The 25,006-nt window shown below is 43.0% G+C and overlaps 1 protein-coding gene across 1 annotated transcript in view; it reads right to left on the bottom strand.

Annotated features, from left to right (window-relative positions):
• Window positions 1-25,006, bottom strand: part of grid1b (glutamate receptor, ionotropic, delta 1b) — a 455,566-nt gene that overhangs the window by 38,200 nt on the left and 392,360 nt on the right. Inside the window, exons 6-8 of the mRNA XM_073489190.1 lie at window positions 24,639-24,812; window positions 20,256-20,417; window positions 15,672-15,791 (exon numbers count right to left, since the gene is read on the bottom strand). Of these exons, the coding sequence (XP_073345291.1) occupies window positions 15,672-15,791; window positions 20,256-20,417; window positions 24,639-24,812 (456 nt within the window). The remainder of the gene's footprint in view (window positions 1-15,671; window positions 15,792-20,255; window positions 20,418-24,638; window positions 24,813-25,006) is intronic.

Raw genomic sequence — 25,006 nt, 5'->3', positions numbered from 1 at the left:
AAGATTGAACAGAGGCGAGATGTCTCACTTCAAAGATAAAACGGAGCGTTCAAGACACAGTGTGTAAAGGGATGATGCAGCGATGCACCAGATGAGGAAAAATAATGTGTTTTTTTGAAAATTAAAGTATGTAACTATTCTACAAGGACCTCCAGATAAAAGTATGGACCTGAAAATTAGCAATATATGACCTCTTTAAGAATCAAAAGTACAAGTAAAAGTATTTTCTACATATATTTACATGCATGTATACACTGTTTGGGTCGACTGATTGTTTGATCTGATATTCATCATTGAATAGCTGACGTTAGCCTGGAGCCAGACGTTAGCTGACGTTAGCCTGGAGCCAGACGTTAGCTGACGTTAGCCTGGAGCCAGACGTTAGCTGACGTTAGCTGACGTTAGCCTGGAGCCAGACGTTAGCTGACGTTAGCTGACGTTAGCCTGGAGCCAGACGTTAGCTGACGTTAGCTGACGTTAGCCTGGAGTTAGTTATCATCAGAGCTAGCAGTGAAGTTAGCTAACTCACCGGGGCATTATTAGCTCGGCGGTCCGACTTCAGCGTCTCTTCAGGTTGTTTATATTCCTCCCACCTAACGTGTCGCCACAGGTCGTCTCTCAGTCTCACTTTCACCGCATTATTTTTATCCTTTTTGACGAATTATAAATAAAATGTGTCCATAAATTCAACATTATTCCTTTTCGGCGTCATGTCGTCACTAACCCGCTGTCAGTTTGACACAACGTCTCAGCGGTGAAGTTAGTTTGATGTTGGTCAGCATCGCCTGGGAGTGTGTCAGTCTGCACACGTCAGTCAACAAGGTGTGCTGTTTATGTTAACTGTCTCATTAAGTGGCCTGAACTGTGAGAGTGTGGATGTATTTAAGTTGCTCTTATTATGCGTTTACACAGTTTAAACCGGTATATTCGGGACTCTTATTTTGAAAGCCTAAAAGAGGAAGTGTCCGGTCTGCAATGCGACACGCCCCCTTCCGGTTCCCCTCATGGACTTTTATTTAGTTTTAATGATCAAATATCAGTTTTAGCTCATCGTGAAGAAAAGGTCGCTGACAAACAACTTCCGTCGTAGTTTTCGTTAATGAAATCAGCACCGGGTTTTAAGGGTTATTTTAAAAATGTATTACTTACTAATTACCTAAAAAATCCAAGTATTGCAATAATGAAGTAATGTAACCTGATTACTTTCCGTTACTATTACCTCAATAATAAAACATAATGCAATAGGCTATGTGAAAATTTGCCACCTGTCAAATTCATACTCCACACAAACGGGCGTAACACCAGCGTAACCGCTAACTGCTGCTAACTGTAGCTGCCCTGAAATAGCTAGCTCAGTTAGCTGTGCAGGTAGCGGTTCAGACCAGAGAAGAGCTCCGTCTCCAGCACTGTGTCCAGGTTTGGATGCTGCCTCCTCGGTTCTGATCGGGAGCTCGGGGGAGCGTGGGTGTGTTTACGACGCTAGCACAGGTGCTTTGGACCATGACGGGCTAGCTGCTAGCTGGTTAGCATGCTAACTTCCATAGACATCTATGCAACGTAAAACACAGTTATTATCTCACTTACTCAGTAGATCATTAACGTTTTCTTTCTCACATATTGTCCCTTTAATCTTAATTACACGTGTATTCAGTTTCAGTCGAGACAGGAGTGATGTTGTGAGAGACTTGTGTTGTCGTGTGCAGACTAGTATATCATCCTTTATTTTAAATTCTAATTACATATTTTTTCTTTCATTTCACATACAATAAAAACAATACAAACATAGTCGAAGCTGTGAAACGTTGAAAGTCTCACAATCACAAACGACCGACAGAAAGGACCGAAGCTCGTCAGCTGACCTCAGTCGACATCACAGGCTGTTTCATTTTTCACTTTGAGTTTTAGCTGCTTGTTGTTCCCACCCGGTCCGTTTGCCATTAGAGCCTCTGTGTGTGTCTGTACATGTTGCATAACAGCATGTGAATGCATTCATGTCTGGCTCTGTGTGTGTGTGTGTGTGTGTGTGTGTGTGTGTGTGTGTGTGTGTGTGTGTCAACCCAGTCACCGTGGAAACACACGAACACAAAGCGGTCTTGTTCGTTTTTCTGTGTTCGCTGTCGATGTTCAAAAATGAGCTGGAGCTGCTGCACACACACACGCACACACACAGACACACAAACTGTATTGATCAGGTGGGATGGTGATGGCTGAACAGGCCTCACACTCATGCATGTCTGTGTGTGTGTGTGTGTGTGTGTGTGTGTGCTTCACTCCTGATGTTATAAATATATTTCTGTGTTTCATAATTGAACCGATGAGTTTTTGGACGCCGTCATGGATCAATGTAAAAACAAGAAAACAATCGATACAATAAAAACACTTTCACAGCAGAGAGGCCTCATAAAGCAGCTGACAGTTAATGTGAACACGCTCTGTAATCTCTGACAGGACGTCTTAATTAGTGTCGTTAAGCTAAACATGCCGTCTGACTCTTGTCGTACAGTCTGCAGAGCTGCAAACAGCCAGTCAGGGTCGCACAGTGAAACATCGCCAACACGGCCAGGACGCCGGAGACAAATTGCTGTGCTAATGATGATGCTCCTGTTAGATTGAACACAGCGCAGCGTGTTCATTAAGCTCTGGAGGCAACATCTCTGATCATTTATGATTTTTTTTTTTAGATTTGTTTGTAGTGATTCAAAAAATACAAACAAAACAAAGAACTCCTCCTCAGTCCTGCCTTCAGACCACCGCAAACACAATCTGTACACACATCCTGTCCTCCAGGAGACGTTCAGACACTTCAGAAGTACTGACTCAGCTTCTTTACTGCAGTAAAAGTAATCGAGTACAGGCTCTGACATGTATCAGAGTATCAGAGTAAAAAGTCTCCCTCTGAAGGACATTTGTGCTCAAAGCTACTGAAGCTCACGTCATATTAATATAATTCAAAGACTATTAAAGTTAAAGGTAGAGTCAGTAGGATTTGTCCCAGCTGTTCCTGAACGCACCACAAAGATAGTTGATAGTTGAGTCTCATTCCCAGGACGTCAAACAGCCACATGTTGGGTTGGTAAAGCGTCCGAGCAGCAACAAAGAGAGAAAATAAGAAACTCTCTGCAGATACGAGACACTAACACGCCTTTTCTCCCCATTCAGCCTCCCTCTCTGTCTGTTCACGTCTTTTACGTCTTTGTTTCGTCTCGCTGCGTCTGCCGTGCGTGATGTGCTCTGATAGGTCGACATCAGTCTGGTGATGTTGGGAAATAACAATAATCCATAATTCACCTCAGATGCATCAAACTAAAGTAACGAGGCTGTTTGAAGCTGTGAGGAGGAGAAAGTTCAGATGTTTGTGTTCAGATGTAGAGAGGGAAAGTCTCAGAGACACTCAGGTACAGGACAGATACCTGAAACATGTACTGAAGGACAGTAACAGAGTATTTGTACTTTGTTACTTCCCTCCTCTGATAAAGTACTGGACACCTCTTCAGTTGTTTCAGGCGTCTCATAAAATGTCAAATTAAACATCAGAGCTACATCAACTACGACTCCCAGGGTGCATTTCAGTCCAAAACATCCAATCAATCAATTTTATTACCGTTGTACGTGTCGCTCACGTTGAGCCGACGCTAAAGATCGGACTTCGTAGAGATCCAACCCCAGAATAAATGCTGACACTGGACCTGAACAGATACGTTCCAGCTTCACGTTTTTCTGGGCTCAGTTTTCAGTGTCGTGTTGTGACGACGCTGTGCTCGTGACTCTGGTGAGGGTCAGAAACAGGCAAGTGTGGACTAACGGAGGAGGCGTTGAGCGAGCTGAAGACGACGGCGCTGCAGTGAGAAGGAGGCGGAGACGACAGAACGGGGAAAAAAAGATGGGAGCGCTTGTTTAATAATCAGGGAGCTATTCTGAGCTCTGCTGTCCTTCAGATGATCTCAAACCCATCGCTTCTCTTCGTGTGTGTGAGACAGTGGGAGTGTTCCTCGTTAACACACACAGATAAATTAGCTCTTTTCAGTCTCACTTAAACTGCTGAAGCGTCAGACCGGCCATCTGAATCAACGCAGGAAAGAAAAGAGAAGATAATGCGGTGGGACCGACACAGCGAGGAGGCCTCCGGGTCTGTAATGAGGCTTCAGAGTGACGGTGAAACAGGAGCTCGCTGCTGTCTGGAGGCCACAAATGAGACTTTGTAGTTGTCGTGATGCCTTCAGTGTCCCTGACCGCACTGTTAGAGAATAATGAAAGACGAGGCTGTCGCAGAAATAAACTGAAATCATGATATTAAAGTCTGACTCATGTTTAATGTCACACGGAAGAAACATTTTGTGGCTTTTGTTTTTTAACTTGACTATAAAAAACTTAATTTGCTTTTAAAGACGTCACATATTATGTAAGTATTATATTACTTTAATAAAAACAACAACTTCAGAGCATCCTGCTTCATTCAACTCCCGTATTTCCTCTTTTTGACTCCTCTGAAGGTGATTTACACGTCCTTAAATGGATGCTGATTTTCAAAATTGGCAGGCATGGACGCCCTGAGCTCTTTATATCCTTTTATCTGCTGGAAAAAACACTGATTCAAACTTTTGAAATGCACCAAATGAATCTAAAGTGCCTGATTAACGGAGGAGGAATGGATCGTCGGCAGAAAAAGGAAAAACGGAAACAAAAAACGGGCATCGTGACGGGGAGCAGAGAACGAGAAGCGAGGCCGTGTTGCATTTTGCTAGTTCACACGACGACGGTACGGGTGGTGATTTTAGTCCTCCAAAGCGTTGTTGTCGTGTGAACGAACAGCCGACAGTTATAATCTACATTTGGTTTGTAGCTCTTCACTGGTTTTAGGGTCTAACGTGAGCTTTCCTGGTTTCAAAGTCCAAGTTTCATTTAAATTCTTGGACATTTTGGGGTTTGAATAAGTTGTTAATGAGTTTTTGTGTGGGTTTGGTGAGGGGATCCAGCCTCGTGTTATCTAATTATAGAAGCATCATTTAGCAGAGCTGTCAGGATCTATGTGGTGTATTTTGTGTATGATGACAGTGACGAGCTGTTTGTGAACTTTGTTTAAAGCTCTATTAATAAAAGTGTTGATTAAACTCGACTGAGGAGCGTTAACGCCGTCGATGTTGCAGCTGCTGATCCTGGAATGAAGCGCCGCTCGTCCCTCAGCACTTTCTCGGAGCGTATCTCATATTTTTGTTGCCTCCTCGTCCTCTCATTAGCAGCTCCCGCTCGCAGCTCAGAGCAACATGGCTGCCGTAAGTCAGCGAAACGAGCCGCCGTTAGAAAAGACCGGCGACCCTCCCGGGACCGTCTGGCATTTTGAGAAAATCTATTTCTCCTATTAATAATCTAATAATTGTCAGGAATAACGGCCGGTGTGTTCACAGCGAGGCGACGCTCAGCCTCTTTGCTGCAGAACAGATCGTCTTTATTATTTCTTTACAGGGAAGTTGTTCAAGTGCAGGAAAAAAAAAGTGATCCGAACATCCCGTCTGCCAACATCAGACTGACGGAAACTGCAAGATCACTGAGCAGCAGCAGACGGGAGGCAGGTGGAGGTTCAACTTTCAGTCCGTGGTGACGGCAGGAGGAGGAGGAGGAGGAGGAGGAGGAAGGCCGATTGAAACTCGATTTCAGGAATGATTTATCCTTCACGTCGTCCATTTATCAACAGTGAACTTTGCTTTCCGCAGCCACTGGACCTGAAGCAGTTATTAAGGTTCGTAACTCCTCTATTGTTCACTCATTAACAGATATTTTAAGATTATAAGACATGCAGCGACGGCTCCAGGCTGGATTTGAACCGACCACCATCTCCGTCTGCAGGCTAACGCTGCTAGCGTGGTGAACAGACGTGAACTGTGTAACACTTTGCAGCTCCACACTTTCTCCCAGGACACAGTTTCTGTTGCAGCGTGTCAGCGTCTAACTGTAACGTCTTGAAAACAGTGTTTCCAGAGGTCGTCGCTGAGGCTGCAGCATCGTTCAGCATCAGTCTTGATGTTCACACTCTTGTTATGTTTTCAGACTCTGGAGGAAAAGGTTTCAATTTAAAAGAGACTACCTGAAAAGGTTAACCTTAAATCACTATAAATTCAAGAATCATCTAATAAAGACTGTCAGCGCTGATGTGACGCTCGTCTCCACGCTGCTCTTCTCCCAGCAGAGGTCAAACATGGCGGATAAATCTCTACCTCGCTCACAGCGCCGCTGCTCATGCATTATTCCTGTCCTCCCTGCTTCGTTCCCTTTTCCTCAAATGTCAGGCCTCTTTTTTTCCCCTCCTGTCATCCAAAAGGCTACGCCGGCTGTATTTCTGTAAGTCACTCTCCCGTGGACAGCAGAGTGAAATGCCAGCGTTTGCCACCGTTTCTCACCTCCCCCCCTCTGCATCGCCTCAACTCGCTGTCAGACTCCTCTTCTTATTTCCACACCTTCACCTCCTCCTCACCCTTTTTCTTTGATTGGTGATTTAATCTGTGTTTGTAGGAGGTGTGTTACAGCCTCATCACTTCAGTATATGCGTCTCCCACTGATCATCTGTCAATCACGCGCCGTGGGCGAGGCTGTAATGAACTCTTCTTTCTGTTGATGTAGTTTGAGTTTCTTGTCGGTGGAGCCTTTGTTCGGCTTCATACGCTGCATCGAACAGATTTTTAATGTTTATCCTGCAAACACTTTTTAGCACACACCACTCTGAGCAGTTATTAAGCAAGAAACAAGTCAGAGATGAAGTCGTAAGTGGTGAATGTACCGCACGTCAATACTGTGGCACTTTAGAAACATCTCCATCCTCACTGCGCCGTGTTATTATAAACTATGAGGCTGTTTATCTCGGCGTAGTCGCTCATCTCAAGTGACCACGAGTGATCGCAAACACACACATCGCTGGGAGAAACAGACGTGACGTTTAAAGTGAAAAGAAGTTCATGTAAAACATTTGCCGAATTTACAAGAAAGCCCAAATGATTAAGAATCTGTCAGAGACCGCATTAAACAAAGTTTAAAAAGATTCTTCAAACTCAACATCTCAGTAAATTGAGCATTTTTATAAGGGAGTCTGGTGACTTTGCCTCCCTCTTCATCTCCTTGCTGTTGCTGACTGTAGGTGATGAGGTTGTTTTGACCTACAGGATGTTGGTGTTGTTGGGCATCATCTACACATCGTCACTTATGTTGGCGTGGACGTGAACATCCAGCAGACGGCAGCTCAGAGTCAAGAGCTTCTGATCACGACGAACACGGCGACAGCGGAGGAGGTCGTGGAGGCAGCGTTTTTAGACGGCGGTGGTTCAGATGTCAGCGAGTGTTCAAACTTCTTTGTGGCATCTTACAGTCGTCTCATTTGAACTATCGGCCCCCTACAACGTCCAAGTGGTGCTCTGTTTCACACACATCCGTAAGTTTTCAGAAAACGTGCACAAATCAAACAAAGTGAACGCAGAGAGCTCCGACACGTGTGATGTTGAGCATAAATGAGCCTTAATATTCAGTTTGTATCAGTTCCTTGTTTTTGTCTCCACTACAGAACACAGTAGAGATTATTTAAAAAAAAAATGTTGTTAATGAGGTTTTTCTTTAATTGATCCAACAACAATGACACACACACACACACACACACACACACACACACACACACACACACACACACTTACAACTGTGCAGGCGCATGTAGTGAAATACAAAAAGTCCCTCTCAAGTGATTCTGCTGAGGTAAACACATATTTGCTACAAGGACACACAAACACACACATCATTAAGGTCACAAACACACATGTGCAACCACCCACAAACACTCGCCTTCACACACACACACACACACACACACACACACACACACACACACACACACACACACTCGGCGCGCTGGTCTCTTCACAGCATATCCTCCGATGCATTTTCACTGTTATAAACCTCTTTGATGTTTCTAATCTACACAAAGCTTCACTCCCTGAGGCCTTTTCAAAGAAACACACACACACATGAATGTCAATTAGTGTACACGTGTGTGTGTGTGTGTGTCAGTGTGTTTCACAGCTTTTGATTTCTACCTTTTTTCTTTTGTTCGTGTAGAAGACGATCCGTGGGTGTTAGATAATTAGCACTGCTGCAGGGACTCCACAGAGCACTGCTTCAAATTCAACCTTCACTGGATTAAAAAAAAAAAAACTTTTTAAAAAATCTGTTTTTCCATCATTTTAATTCAGTTCGGGACGTTAACTCTCAGGAACAGCTGCACCGCAGAAGATCTCTGAGAGGATGAACACATCGGTGGCCTCGAGGATCAGAGGAGGAAACTGAACCAATGAAAAATGTGTCGACACGTTAAAATTGGTCATTTTGGGCTATTGACAAGATACTGGTGAAGGTTCTGGGTCATCCGGGTCACGGTAACTCTGAGTGCAACGTTGGCAACTGGACTCGTTTCGCTTCTCATCCAAGAGGCTTCTTCAGCTCTGAAGACGTTCAGAAGTGAAATCCTGCACGATGGCGAACGCCTGAGTTGGTTAAGGGTTGTTTTTTTTTTCTCTTCTGAAATACAAACATTACATTTACGTTTTCATAATCCCGTTTCATCATCAGTCCTACAATTATCACCGGGCCTAATTTCCATGAGCTCCGTGGTCGTTCATCATCACTTCCCGCTCCTAATGGAAAAAAACACAACACAACTCTTCATCTCTGAGGCTTTGGGACATTAAAAAATGAAAAGGAAAAAAAAAAATATGTATCTTGTTCCATGCATTATTCACAGAGATTAGCGAGCATTGAGTTTTCAAAGGCACAAATTGTTGTTAACGACTCCAAATTACCTCGGGGATTTGAAATTAGTGCCGTCTGAGGCTCATTTTCGTTCTCCAGCATTTTCTAATGGATTCATTTCAGAAGGGCCGGTAACAATGCAATCCCCATTATGGACAAATGGGTGGGTAATTTCTATTCTCAACAAAATAATTGCAAACCTCTTTAGCTCTTCTGCAGGAGACGCAGAGAGGAGAGAGGCAGACGGAGACAAAGAGGACACAGACAGCCCTGAAGACGGGAAAATGGCAGCCGGGTTGAAGTGATGGAGGACGTGAGTGACGCCGGTGTCATTAAAGTACGAGCGGCAAACATCTGTGTTATATATGACACGTTAAAGCTCCACTTACAAAAGGAAAATGTGTAATAAAGATTATTATCATGTCAAAATAATTACAAAACATTACGTCTGCATTTACTAGAATATTCTGCAGTTTTGTTTTGCTCCACTGATTCATGGTTCAATAATTATGTTATGAAGAAAGTTCCTATTATTTACTTTCTGTAAAATCTAAATATACAGAAAATGGATTCTGCAAAATCGGTGGTGTACGGATGAAGAAAAGAGGCAATACGTAGTGATGGACGCCGCTTTTTTGTAAATAAATGAAGCTTAACAATAAAAAGACAGCAGCCAACGTCTCTGCATCAACTTAAAACTTTCTGGTAAAGCAAAAGCTTTAAAAGGCTCATTTCTATTTATGACGTTCACTGTCACGAGATGTCGCACCAACATCTCAGACCAACACAAACCTCCACCTTCACCAGAAACAGATGTTTCATTGCTCTTCTCCAGACTCCATTAACAAAAACAGTCATTTTAGCAGGGCAGCACATTCTTACTCCTTCAAACAGCAGCGTGGGCAGTCAAACTATGACGCTCTACCTACATCTCGAGCGGTGAATTCAGCAATAATACGTTATATGCAACACTTGATTAGATTTTCAAAATAAAGCTTCCTGACGAGCATTTCACAAATATGACGTATTTGACTTCTGGACTGTTATAAACGTCCAACAGTGAAAAAGATCACACTTAAAAGTCTAATATGTAGAGACTCTGCATTAAAATGTCCAAAAACGACTCGACCTTTGTTCTGTATGTTCTTACATTATCCCAGAGAAATCCACACGTTTCCTCAAGCTAACGGTGCGTTTCATTCGGTCACCCTGACAGATACTTGATAGTGTGTAAATAACATCTTTTCAAATACATTCTCAGTCTTGGATGATAACAGACGAGCTGTATGGATCCATTTCCTGTTTAATATGTTGGTTGTTGTCCAGCTGCTTCAGTTGTGTAGCAGAACGCTGCGACGCTGTTTTACTGTGAAATGTCTTGTTCCTTTCAGACATCCTGTCGACTGCTGAGCTTGTTGCAGTTTTAATTATCTTTGAATGCATCGACACCCAGAACCTCCCCGATGGAGAACTGAGCTGATCGTTAACGCTCTCATTTGTTTGTAATCATAATTAAATAGTTCTTAACTTTCTTCATTTTGCTGAGTGACCTGTGAGGACTCTCTCTGCAGGGACCACTGAGAGTCCTCAGACCACAGTTTGGAAACCAGTGGAGTTAAATCAGGGTCCTATTAGAAGTTGGAGAGGTTATCTGTCTGCTGTAGTCGTCCCAGCGGCCGGCCGTCCTCCGTCTGATTAAAAACAGCAATCCGCCGACACTCCCTCCGAGGATTGTGGGCGAGAGCGTAATGTCCTCTGACACACGTTAAGTCGCCGACACCAAATCGAAGAAGATGGAAAAAATACCAGAGTTTTTTTCTTTTCCAGTGTTTCGTGGGCGAGGCCGATTTACCGACAACAAATTGCTGCGAAGACGCATCAAAAGTCAACGAGATGAGAAAAGTGAGGACGGATAGATGGGATAACACACGGGGGAGGTCTGAAGGGCCGGAGCGCCGCCGCAACCGGCTCCCAGGGAAAGAAATGACACTTCAATCTCTATCAGGTCTGATCTGCAGGTGGGGAGGAGGAGGAGGAGGGAGGTGGTGTTTCATCCGTGGGGGAAAATTTGCTTTGAGAAACGGCCCCGGGAGGAGAGAGAGGAGGCGTGGACGGCACAGGAAGATGGAGATTTGGATAACACGAACACTGTAGGGAGGGAAATGAATCGAGTGTGATGAGAGCGAGCGGCTGATATCTCACAACATCTCCTCACACATCACAAACTCTATAAAACTTTCCTTCGCACAGCCTCATCTTTCCTCGTCTCCCCCCACAAAACAGATTTAGACTGCCTAAAGAAATAAGTGAGAGATGTGAGATAAACAGGAAGCCGGCTGTTTGCCGTCTCTGGCTCAGGTAATCCTCCAGAACCCGGACAGCTCAGACAAACAGGTGGATGCAGTTTATTAAGCTCAGAGCAGAACTTCAGGACAGATGGTCTCGTCTTCTTCTTCTTGTAATTAACGTTGTTTTCAAAGCAGATGTCTGTTTCAATCGGCTCCGACATCGACCACGATCAGCGCCGTTATCGACACCGGAGCCACAACGAGTCTGAGTCCTGAGCAACTTCCTCTGTGTGACACAGTGACGACTGTATCCACCAACAAATACGAACTTAACAGCCATTTAGACGCAGCGTTGAATTAATATTAGAGGTGATGTGATTTGGCAGGTGGAGGTAAAGAGGCCTCGGGCTGTTTGAGTCCACTGCTGCCTCAGGGGGAGAGATCTTTCCAAATAAACCGATGCTCCATTAAACTTTACTCAACTTAGACTTCAGCACAGCCGGAGAATCTTTCCGTTATCCGCTTCAATAACAATCAGGATCACATGAGGCTCGTTATCAACTCCATGAGTTAAACACAGAAGCTGAAAGCTTAGTACATCTGACTATAACAAAATCTGTGTTTTCCCTTTAATAAATATGTTGCTCAGATGTATTTTTATGCCGTATGTGTCGGTTTTAGTCTTATTCTGTCACCACGTGAGCCAGTCGGACCAGTTGGCCAATCAAGCACAATAATACCACGGTCAGCAAACCAGTTACTGCTAGTTGTGGCACTGGAAGGTCGACTTTTCTGTCTTATAAATCGTTTTGTCTTCATTTTGAGACGCTGGATTTTTGATTTTTGTGAGTTGTAATCATCAAAATTACAAGAAAAAAAGTCTTGAAATATTTCACTCTATGTGTGATGAATCTAGAATATATGAACGTTTCACTTTTGAATTAAATGACGGGAAAAAAATTAACTTTTCCATCATATTAGCAGGAAACGATGGATAGTAACGAGATGTCAGGACAATTTCCAGCCGAGTTTGTGGCGACAGAACTGGATATTTTTTTATTGAGATGTGAGACAAATGTCTGGCTGTCTTTGTGGTGATAAAACTGGATTTTGTTTTGATGTAAGGTCAGGACTTTTTCCAGCTGCATTTGTGGCAACAGAACTGGATTTTTTGATGGAAAGTCGGATAATATCCAGCTGTGTTTGTGCTGACAGAACCGGGTATCTTAAGCCAAAACATGATATTTTCCAAACCCTTACTAAATGTTTTTTTTCCCTAAACCTGACCAGACTTTCTGATGAGAAGTCAGGACGATGCCTCGCCATGTTTGCAGCGACAAAACCCGATATTTTGACAAGAAGTCGAGACAATGTCCAGCTGCGTTTCTGGCGGCACACAGTTGAGACGTTGGGACGTCGCTCCAGCTGCGTTTGTGCTGACAGAACCAAGTATCTTAAGCCAAAACATGATATTTTCCCTGAGCCAGTGAACCTGACGTGGCCTGCAGATTCTTCCTGGCTGCATCTTATATAAATATATATATTCATTATCATGTGCAGACACGAACATACATTAATCTTTGTGCAGATATATGTTGATTAACACTGTACATGGTCTGTCCGTGTGTGAGGCACTTACACAACATGCGTCATATGTTCATAATAATAATAATAATACATCTTCATGCTCATTTGTACAAAGACTAATAACTGGGAGGTCTTCATTAAGTGTGTGTTTATGTGGGAGATATATATATATGTTCTGTCCTCAATGCGTAGCATGCATGTGTTGACAGGCAGCTAAACTCTTCACTCCAAACAACACACTGGGTATTCCTTTTGCCAGTTTTATTAATGAAGTAAAGTGTGAAACTAAAAGAGATAGACAAAATAATACAGTCATGAATATTGCATTTATGGAGATGCATAAACCATAAAATAAACATTTACCAAAGCCTAGCATGACTAACTAAATAGCTCACTCAAAGTAGGCTAAATACATGTAAACACATAACACAAATAAGTACACAATGCACCGGTAATATTCTGCCACATAAGGCTCAAGCATATAACCGTAAATTAACATGTAAACAACACGTACCGACGATGCAACTCGAAGATGTATGCTGGAGTGGCTAGTCATAGCTAGAAGCTGACAAATGTGCTGCTCTGAACTTCTTTGTTGTTGCTTTCCTGTCACTTCCTGCATAAAGGTTTTATTCAAAATTGACAAAGCCTAGCCGCTGAACCAAAATCGGCCAGTAGATGGCGGTACTGCCATTTGACTCACTTATTTTTAACTTACTCAAATGAAGCATCATGAAATATATGAAATTAAACACATCACATCCTTTTTTAACTGATTTTAACTTTTTATCTGAATCTTATTAATTAAACTGAACAATATATATGTGTGTGTGTGTGTGTGTGTGTGTGTGTGTGTGTGTGTGTGCAGGCGGGGTGGTAATATCGATATGTATTGGTGTGTGTGTGTGTGTGTGTGTGTGTGTGTGTGTGTGTGTGTGTGTGTGTGTGTGTCCTGTGACCATTATGAAACACAGAGGGACTCATAACTCAGAATGAGAAGCCAGGTGATTAAATCTTCATTACTGCAGCGACTGCTCTGTGTGTGTCTGTGTGTGTGTGTGTGTGTGTGTGTGTGTGTGTGTGTGTGTGTGTGTGTGTGTGTGTGTGTGTGTATGTGTGTGTGTGCTGGGTGTGTGTGTTGGGTGTGTGTCCGCCCCCTATAACCTCACGCTGACACACAGCACCTGCGAGCTGCTAAATCATCTAAATTGTTTTGTACGGCTGTAAAAGGAGAGAGAAACGTGTGGTTTCATTTTATTTAATACTTTTAATAAAACAGTTAAAATAAAAGGAGGACTGGGTTTCGGTGGTGAGGCGGTGTCGCTTGTTTTCAACACATGGTTTGATTCGAGCGGAGCCGAATCACACGATATTTCATTTGAGCTGAAAACAGAAAAATTCACCTCCAAACAGTCGGTTCTGACCCGTCAGTCTGATATAGATTTTATAACATGTCTGAACCCTTTCACACTGAGCCGTGTCGACCATGTTGCAGCCTTGAAGACTTATTATCCCACTGAATGTGATACTGTATAAAAATGGTACATAACAAAATGAGATTGACTGAATCAGCTGCTGACACAGAACATGAGCTCTGAGGTGCTGAAACGAAAAAAGGTATTGATCACTTTACTGGTGAGAGACAGACGCTGTTAATCAAAGGTAACGTGGCGAAGTTAAAGACTTCTTCGATAATTGGAAGAATTAATGAAGCGAGAACCGTTGAGCTCACTGTTGCATCAACAATGAGCGGCTTCATTCACAGAGGAAGACACAACTACAGCTCCCATGAGGCGGCACAACGAGATCTGTTCAAATCTAACTCTAATAGAGGAGCGTCATGTCGGGAGGTGGAGGAGAAGGAGGTGGCACGATAACCAGAAACCACTGTTCAAGACTGCGTTTCAAAAGCAGACAACCAGTGGATAGTGACGAGATGTCAGGACGATATCCAGATGAGTTTGTGGTGACAGAAACAAGTATTTTAAGACAAAACATGATATTTTCCCCTGACTGTAACAAAGAGGTGTTGGTGCCTAAACCTAACCAGACTTTTTGATGAGAAGTCAGGACATTTTCAAGCTGTGTCCATGCTGACAAAACAGGATATTCCTTTAAAAGAGTCGGCACAATTTCCAGCTGCTTTTGTGGCGAGAAAAACAGACATCTTTTGCTGAGTAGTCGGGACAATTTCCACCCGTGTTTTTCATGACAAAACCTGATGTTTTTTTAACAAGATGTCGGGAACATGTCATTTATTTACCAATACTTTGACAGGAAGTCGGGACATTTTCAAGCTGTGTATCTGGTGAAAAAGACATTTGCAAACTGGATATTTTTAATGAGATGTCCAGCTGTGTTTCTGGCGGCACTTTAGTTGAGAAGTTGGGACTAGTAAACTGGGTTAGTCCTAAAACTAACCAGACCATCAGCACAGCAGTGAAACCTTTATTCTGACCACTTGGTTGAAGAATTATCAGTATAACATGTAATTACAGTAAAAAAACTAAGTGTTTATTCTGCAGAAAGGCCCGTTTCAGAATAATTTAAATGATATTATCATATTATAATTATTGATTCACTGACTGACAGCTGACAGCTGCTCCCACAGCCCTCTGCAGGCTCAGCGGGTTCGGATAATGAATGGATGAATGGAAATATTGATGCATTAATGTGTAGTTAATGTTGCAGCTGGTAATAATTTAAACTACTCTGCATGCTGATCAGACAGTTTAATCTATAATCACACATCATATTTTTATCTGTTGATTATATTTTGTATCATTAATCTGAAAACTAGTTATTGAATAAATGCAGTCGAGGAACGAGGACGACATTTCAAACTGTAGTTGTCGTTGCTTAACTTAACTTAACTTAACTTGTGCTCATCAGATAACAAAATGTCGGCTCGGCCCGGATGTCACGCTGCAGCTCGTCGGGTGTGACCCACGCAGGCGATGTCGCCTCAGCACCACTTGTTTCCGGTTCATGCGTTGTAGAGAAACACTGTGAACTCACCCTCTTGATGTCTTTGCCGAAGGTCTCGCTGAAGCTGGAGCCGAGGATCTCGAACTGGACGTGAGAGTTTGAGCCGCTGTCCTTAAAATCCATCGTCCCCGTCAGACCTGTGATGTTGCCCTGAAGGGACACGGAGAGAATTTCTTTTTCAGATAAAACTGTTAAACTCTTCTTACATTAAATGAAATGTCTCCGTTATCTTGACCACAGCCCACTTTGAAATTCATGGCCACTTTATTAAACTGCATTTTATCATGTACCCATTGTAAAAGAAGGCCTTGACAGTATTGTTAACTTTAATGTCAGGCAGACAAAAATATAATGAAGTGACAGAGCGAGGCAGGGAGACGGTGAGACGTAGAGGGAGGGAGGACGGGAGGAGGACAACGAGGAGGTATTAAAATGTGTCAGGAAGAGTAACGAAGGGGACGAGAGGCAGACGCGAGACGATGAGAGAATAAAACAAATAAAACTAAATCTAGAAAACTGAGACGCTCAAAGACAGAAAAACAAACAGCTCCGTCAAGAGTTTTTCTGTGATGACCTTTAAAGCTGCTGCCGCCCGTCATGTACCTTTAATATCTTCCCATGATGCTTTGTGAGCTGCTAAACTGAGAAACTCCCACAGAGACCGATATAGATACAGACCTAATTAATCACTATTGATGATGCTTTATTGATTCATGATCAGCCCCTTGTTGATCAGCTGTCTCTACAGCTTCTGTGTAGAATATAGATTAACAACCAGTGTTTAAAGATCTGTGAGATGTCTTATGAAACATCTTCAGAGCTCGACTGAACGAGCTGTTTGAAGATGAAATGTCGCTTCGTGACTTCTATCAGTTCACGTAGGATGTAAAGCGAGACTGAAGACGCCGTCGCCGCCGAACAACGAGCTTAATGTTCGTCTGTCGGCTGTAAAGGTCGCAGTCATCTTCACCTGGAGGAAAATAATGTTTGATAATGTTTGCTTGCTACTAAGTCAGCGATGCCTTGAAGTGTATGGGCTGTCTTCCTCTTGAAAGGTGTCGGCGTGTAGTATGTTGATAGAGATTCTTCGGAGGCAAGGCGGGGTTGATTGGATAGAACAATCTTTATTGAAACAGATTTCAAGCCAGCGTCCGAACCAGAGTGTGCACTCCCTGGTATTCTCAAATCTTGGCAAAGTGATGCCCAAAATACTTTGCCTTCTGCTCTATCAGAACTCCTCTCAGACCCTCAGTCTTAGGAGATCAACCAAAATCACCCCCGTTCTCTGGTGTGTGTGTCTTTTTAGAGTCTCTTCGCTCAGGTCCGCCTGTTTCTCTAATTGTTTCCTTTTTGGGGAACTAAGGGCCCTTCTATCCTATTAGAAAAGGATGGGTCTGCATAACATCTCTCTCTCAAGGGAAAACGTGTACATGGAGGTGTGTGCGTTACTATGTTGATGTTAGTCTCTGTATACTTAAATGGAAATGTGTATATTAAGTCAACCCTGAGTCCTCTTCCTATCCTTAGATGGAAATGTATACATTGAACCTCTGAATCCCTCAGTCCTTGGTGTGGGCCTCTTCCTTTAGCTATTCTCTGACGCACACTACAGAACTAATGTGTTGTTATCCTGAACATGAGATCTCTACATTGTCTCCTTCCCAAATATACTTAAATGAAAGCATTTGATTCTGTCCTGTCACTCAGAGCTCAGAAGGTATAAGAAACACTCAGACACTACAGCCTCCAGTCCTCCATCTCCTCCTCCTGACTCTCTGTGCACGAGACGTATGTTTCCTGATGTCTGCAGAAGGAAACGAGCTCATGAGAGCAGCAATAAAACATTAAGTTACGGATCAGATCAGTAAAAACACGTAAAACGCACAATATTTAGCATTAAAATGGCCAATAAAAGTCAGTATTAAAGAACAGAACAATACTATTAACTGACTTCTGAAATAAAGTGTTAAAGCGTCAAATTTAGACAAGAATCGCCCAGAAAGCGCCGAACAGACGGAGCGAGTAACAAAATCCAGCCGTGTTCAAAGCTTTTGTTCATCGTAGGCCTGAAACCTGAAGGTAATGTGGAGCGCATGAGCTGTTCCGCAGAGCTGTTTACTCACTCAGTTTAAGAAATAGCATTTAGCTAACCTGTGCTAAACACGTTTTAGCTGCAGATGAGCCACTTGCTCACTCAGGGTGTTAGGGTAGAAAATATGAATATTCATTTTTTTAATGTAAATTCAGGACTTGAATGATATTGAATTTAATGGGACGTCTCTGGGAGGCTACTGTCATTTTACCTGTTGACTTCACACACACACACACACACACATTCAGTTTAGCCTTCACACACCTGTGAGAGACAGGGAGGAAACATCTTGTGATGCACAGAACAAAAAGCACAGAGTGAAAACACTCGGTGTTTGCCGTCCTCTCTCTCGCAAAGTCATTTTCCATCTCATCAGCAGAGTATTCAGAGAGATGGCGGCTGGTGGAAATGTTCAGGTTCAAAGAAAAAACCTCAGTGCAAAGAGGAAATGCTGCTCCTGTGTGAGATGTGATGATGTTCTGTTCTGCAGGAAAACAGCGTATTTACATTCAGACTGTGTAAATGAGTTTCTGTCACAGCAGCGAAACACCAACAAGAATCGATCACAGCTGAGCGTTTTGTGCCGTTTCTGTTGGTACCTTAAAGAAAGTGTCTTATTTTTGTGTGTGAACATTTTGACACAACTAAAAACAGCCTTACAAACAGTTTCCTCTGAGGTCAGGTGATAAAAAGGTCGACCAAATCTTCCTTCATGTCCTAAAAAGTCACTGAGCTGTCAAACAGTCGACCTGAAAGAGCCACATGTGAGCAGCGAGAACAGGAACGTGCGTCATGTTTCCTGGATTGTATTTCATGTCGACTCATCGGTTCCTGAAACAACACGCACACCATCGCAGCGCCTTGCTTTTTTTTTGAACGCCGGCCTGTTTTTAGTCTGAACGTTTGCCCACATGTTCACTGAAATAAAAACATCGATTCTCTCTCTTTGCTGATGCTGCACAGCTCAGTTTACCTTCATCAATACTTCATGACTTCAGGTCATGTGTCCGTTAAACCGTCCGTCAGGTTCAGGAGGCGGAGGTGACAGATAGACCCAAGTTTTAGGCATCAAAACCAGAAATTTTAGATGCAAAGACACATATAGGTCAAATATTGTTGACTGGATGGTGGGACATTTCCATGTGTCTCTGTGGTAACAAAGACAGATACTTTTAGGAGGTTGTCGGGACATTTTCAGACATGTTGTGGCAACAAAACCAGGTACTTCTGACGAGGTAACGGGACATTTCAATTCATGTTTGCGGCATTAAACCGGGATAATTTTAACGAGATGTTGAGACATTTCCAGCCGTGTTTGTGGGAACAAAACACCATCTTCTCCTGACCAAGTGATTTTTGTGCTTCACCTAATCTTAACCTAACTGGACCATGAGCACAACATTGTCGTAAAAATTGAGAAGTGAACCCAAAGAAAAGTTAGTTTCAACAGATCTGTGGTTTTGCTGAAACACACAATCGATTGATTAAAACACCAGGCTCATTTTTGTTCTTTGCAGCCAACATCAGACCCTATATTGGAAATATATTTGTAATGTTTAAGGACGGCAGAGAAAACTTGGAGAGAAAAGCTGACGGCTGTCTGCAGCACTGATGTGATTAACTGTGACTCTGTTAACATCATTAAAAAAACATACACTCAAACAAAGATCAGCATCAGCAGAGGTCTCGTTGTTCGTCTGCAACGGGCACAAAACAACAGCGGCGCGGTCCGAAATGTTCACCTTTGTGCAAACATGTACGAGTTTGTTGCACAGGACGAAATGAAGGACGGATCGTTAACGAGCTCGGCGGTTGTTTTACCACGAGAGATGTCAAAGAAACAAACTGATGTTTTTTAATAAAACAGAGCAGCTCGTGCTCCGAGGGACTCGTCAGCACGGCTGAAGAGCATCTATCACCAATTAGACTGTGAGAACGAGACCACAGGTTGTTGGATGTCATTTAGACGCACATCAGGCTCAACGACTTTCTCGCTTCATGTTTCACCGGCGGCGTTTCATGTTTGATTTATCTTCTGGTAACAAAAGAAGTCGTTCATTCTTTTATTTAGTGTTGGTATGAATCTAATCACGCTTTAATGCTCCTCCACCTTCAAAGGGTTTGTTTTCAATTAAATCTTAAAGGGGAAACAACACATACTCCACCATTTCATGTTATATTGAACCAGACACGTTCAACAAGATCAAGGCGAGTGGGTCAGCTAACGAGCTGATAATCAGCTCGACGGCCTTGATGAGAAGAATTCAACAGAGTTATGAAACTTAAACAAAAATAGCCTCATTTAAGAGGTGATTTCTGTTTTATGATACCAAGAAACATATTTAATATTTGTGTTTGATTATATCGAATAACTCAGGTGAGTCAGGTGAACTGTTTCCTAACGAACAAATGAAACTGCGGCTGAGCACTGAAGAGGTTTGTTGTGGTCTGTTCGTGCCCTGAACGCACCACGACACTGACAGGAAGTAGTTTTTGTTTTAACAGACAGAAAGCTTCAGTACCTTCTGGATCGTCTCCAGCATGGACCAGCCTCCGTTCCACGGCTTGGTGGACTTCCTGATGCAGTTGAGGCTGGCCATGCTGTGCCACTTCCTGTCCTCCAACTTCCTGTAGAAGGCGTTGGCGAGCATCAGCACGCTGTCGTACAGGTAGAGGTTGGACACCTGGAGAGAGGAGGAGACAGAGGGAGAGTTTAACTATACGGATGTTTTATATTTCTCTTTCAGTTTCTCAGTGAAAGATGTGCTACGACCATCGTGAGTCGAGGTACGTCAACAAGACAAGAGGCGTTTTGCAGCTGTGTCTGTGGTGACAGAACCAAGCCAGAGACCACTGTTCAGGACAGCGTTCAACATCTGTAAGGCGCTGGTGGATATTTTTTTAAGGAGATGTTCGGGTATATTTCCACAGGGGACTTAAGTCATTTTTAAGGTGCGTGTTCAAGCTTTTTCAAGCACCTTAGGACGTAATAACGCATTTAGCTTTTAAACCTGCATTTTAAATGATAAAATAAAGCATCTTGTATCATAAATACATATCGGGCGTGTGTTGGGTGGCAGTATTGATCAGTTTCTATCACCAGCTGTTATAGAAATGTGAGGCAGCGTGAGCCCGGACCGGTCAGTCTGTTGCTTTTACTGCCGATTTTATTTCTTTATAAAAAAAACTTGAACTATTCAGTCCGGTAGCGATTTATTCATGTAGTTATGAAGTTACAATTCCAGGCAGTTTCAAGAACTTTTCAGACCTTAAAAACACCACATTAAAATTGTAGCATTTTCAAGGATTTCCAGCACCAGTACGAACCGTCTTTCCAGCCGTGTTTGACACAACAAAACTGGATATTTTTAGTTTGTCTTTCTAGAAATGTAACATTTTAACATATCTATGATTTGCATACGCTGCCAAGATTCATTCTGCCGAAAAAATTGGGTTTATGTTCGTCAGCGTTAATGTTCCTGAGTTATTAAACACATTTTATTGTAAGAGCGTTGCTTGTTTAGTCTAATAGCCTCATTTAAGGTGGTGTAATAATCACTGGAGCCTGTAGGGGGCACCAGCAGGGCTTAAATGACATTAGAAAAAAAGACCATACACATGTGTTGTTAGGTGGCGACCTCTAGTGGCCGCAGTAATTATTACAGCAGCAAAAGGAGGAAGTTTAGTAGAATAAAGAGCGATAAAGACTGCAGATACACTCACTGTCACACTGTTTACACAGTTAACACATGATAAAGAGTAACGTTTGTGTACTGACACATTATATGAGCACTGACGGACACAAACGAACAGAAGGCGACTTGTTTCCTGATTATTTAACGACCGTGGTTTGTTTTTCTTCCGCCCACAATTTATTTCAACAGCTCACTCAGACTCGAGTGTTTTCAGTCTGCAGCCACTTCTTCTGCAAACACACACACACACACACACACACACACACACACACACACACACACACACACACACACACACTGGATGGTGTCGAGATGACGGGCAGCTAGTCGCCAGTTCGTCCACATGTGACCATGTTGTCTCTCCCCCTCTGTGGATACACACTGTGACAAACCACACACACACTGTGACAAATCACACACACACACACACACACACACACACACACACACACACACGCCAAAGCAGGGAGCAGAGACCAAATGCAGGGTGACAAATGAGCATCACTCTGTCCAGATGAGAACGGCTGACTGGCATGAAGTCCATACAGCATGCTGCCTGAGGCCTGACACACACACAGGCACACACACACACACAGACACACACACACGCACACACACACACACAGACACACACACACAGACACACACACACACACACACACACAGACACACACACACACACACACACACACACACACACACACACACACACTGGGCTTTTGTCATAAAAAGGCTGAATCTGAAGGGAACAAAGTGATACGACACGCAGCGATCTGCAAGATCTGTGTTTTTCTTAAAGGAACAATCTGCGATCCAAATCCAAACTAGAATGACACTCAGCAGAGCGTATACCTCCGCCAAGGACAAACAGTCCCCTTTATTTAAACCAACCTTAATCCCATATCCCTGAGAAATTAACGAAAATGTCGATTTGTAGAAATTCACTGAAGCTGCACCGCCTCGTCCTGCAAAACCCAAACCATCCAGGCGAAACACCAAGGTCTGAAGTGGACCAGGAGAGATACAACCATTCTTTTAAATAGGAAGAAGCAGCATTTTCTTCGTTAAACTTGCAGCTGGACATTCCTGTAAATACACTATAGATGCACGTTGTCCATCCTGTCAACCTGCTGACAGCATCAGAGAACAATTTAACCTCTTTGACATGAATTATTGAGTCACTGCCCGTCTTTACCTGAAGCTTTCAGGTGAGGTCCAACAGAGGTTGAGAGACAATAAGAGAGAATGATGGAAGAGAGAGGAAACAGTGTAAGATGTGTGATTTAAAGGACAGAGAGGAGGTGAAAAAGGCAGACAGACGACGGCCATGAAGAACTGTGAGGAGACAGGAGAGGAAAGAAAAGGAAACTAGAGACGAGGAGAGACTGAAAATATGACGACAATAAAGAGCAGTTATCACGGAGAAAAGACTCGAGACACAAGAGGAAAGGTGAATACAAGAGGAAATGTATCAGAAGGAGCGAGGAAATTAAAAGAGCGAGAAGGTTAGATGAGATAGAGACATCAGGAGACAGAGAGGAAGAAGAAGGTGAGAAAGTGCTTTTAAAAAATAGAGCAAGAAGAAAAAAAACACTAAAGAAAGAAGAAGAAGTGTGTGTGTGTGTGTGTGTGTGTGTGTGTGTGTGTGTGTGTGTGTGTGCTCATGTGTTCACAGATGTGTAGCAGACTGTCGTTTCAGTGTGTTTGGTCACGACCAGGTCAGATCTGCAGATTAGCTCCACAGAGAAAACGAGACAGTTGTTGGATTTATAAACTTCCTGTGATTAATGAATCCTGTCCTCCGATGACTAATTTAACTGCTCCTTGGCATTTCCCCCTCAAGTTAATGATTTTTTACCCACTAATTACTTAATTTGTCCTTTCAAATTAATATTTTGTGTCTTTGAATGACTACATCGGGAACCTCAAACTACTCCGTTCACTCCCTGAAGCAATCACACAGTCTCTCCTCTGCTCCCTCAACGCTCTCATTATGAACCACTTTAATCAGGAAGCAGATACCAGGATCTCTCTGTCGGGCTGTTCAACACAACTTTGTGTTATCTTTGCTGTTCTTCAGCGAAGGACTTTCAGATGAAAAGAGAGAGAGAAGAGGAGCACCAAAATAAAACGGAGAATCGAGTCCGAGGGCTCAACATTATCAGAACAAATTAAATATATTGAACGCACAAATTATTAGTTTAAGGACACAGATTCCCAACTGGAAGGAATTAATGATCGCATTATTATGTCCGCACACTCGCTGACCTTTGTTCCAATAAAAATCCTTCGCTCATTTTTAAACCATTTGCCATCATCGCTTTGCCTCGGGATTAATAAAGTTGTTCCTGCTCGGAGAGAAGGTCAGATGATCACTGTTGTGCCCAAACTGTCTGATCTGAACCTCTGTTGTATGTTACAAAGCTACAAGCTAAACGCTAGCAAGTTTGATTGCATTCATTTCTCATTTCTTCAAAACTTCAGTCAGGACTCGTTTCCTTCTATCACCGATAACATCGCTCAGATGTTTGCTTGTGTCTTTTAGTATTTTAGCTTCTGTGCCCGCCCTAGAGCCGACAACAGCCCAATGACAGATCGTGTAGACAAGTGACCCACTCTCTCCTCTTCCTCCTCTCTCCTGAGCCACTAACTCACCAGCCTCCAGATGACTGACGCATCATGCAGCCAATGAGATTTAAAATCCAGTAATACATAGTTTATGTCAGTTTTTAAAAGTCATAAACGTGAAAATGATGCAAGTTTATGTAGTTTTATTGGCCGTTCTTCTACCTCAGCTCTTGTTTTTGACTATTTTAAGTTAAAGGAAATAAGGAAATAAAGAGCTATAATGAGTTTAATGCTCCTGTTCCTCAGGCAGGGGGATTTAGAGGTCGTGTAATGTGGATTTTTTTTTTTATTTCTTCAGAAAAACACGTGTTAAGTGTTTCTTTTCAGTGATATTGATTTTAAATGTGAACTTGGACCATGTAAGACTCTATGATGTGGACTCATTGTGTTTCCAGCTAATAGGAGCAGTTAAAGCTCATCTGCAGGCTGATTTTTGCATTAAAACATGCAAAACAGCTTGGAGGGAAAAAAAGCAGCTTATAACCTTTAAAAAGAGCCCAAAACCACGTCTGTACTGCAAAATGGTTCAACAACAGCTCTGAATTGACTTTGGGCTCGACTGGGACAGATGTTGTGTGTTACCTCCAGGTTCTGCAGGTATCCTTCCTGCGGGTCGCACAGCAGAGAGGAGATCCGGTGGTTGTGTCTCATACAGCGGGTGCTGCTGTCCCTCCACAAGGGGAAGATCTGCCGGATCACCGTCATGCGCCCCAGTGCACTGTGGGTAAGCTCCAGGATCTCTGTGTCGCTGATTTCCTGCAGAGCGAAAGGACACATTACTGACCTCACACTGAGGTGTGTGTGTGTGTGTGTGTGTGTGTGTGTGTTTGTGTGTTTGTGTGTGTGTGTGTGTGTGTGTGTGTGTGTGTGTGAGCGACGTTTGTTTCCTCGACAGCATTAATTAGAGAGTTTTCACACAGAGACAGATGACAGCGTCAGAGCCAATCAGA

The sequence above is a fragment of the Pagrus major genome, chromosome 20 (genome assembly GCF_040436345.1).
Source record: "Pagrus major chromosome 20, Pma_NU_1.0".
Lineage (NCBI taxonomy): Eukaryota > Metazoa > Chordata > Actinopteri > Spariformes > Sparidae > Pagrus > Pagrus major.
The sequence above is the reverse complement of the archived record's forward strand: the minus strand, read 5'-3'. Positions and strand labels throughout refer to the sequence as shown.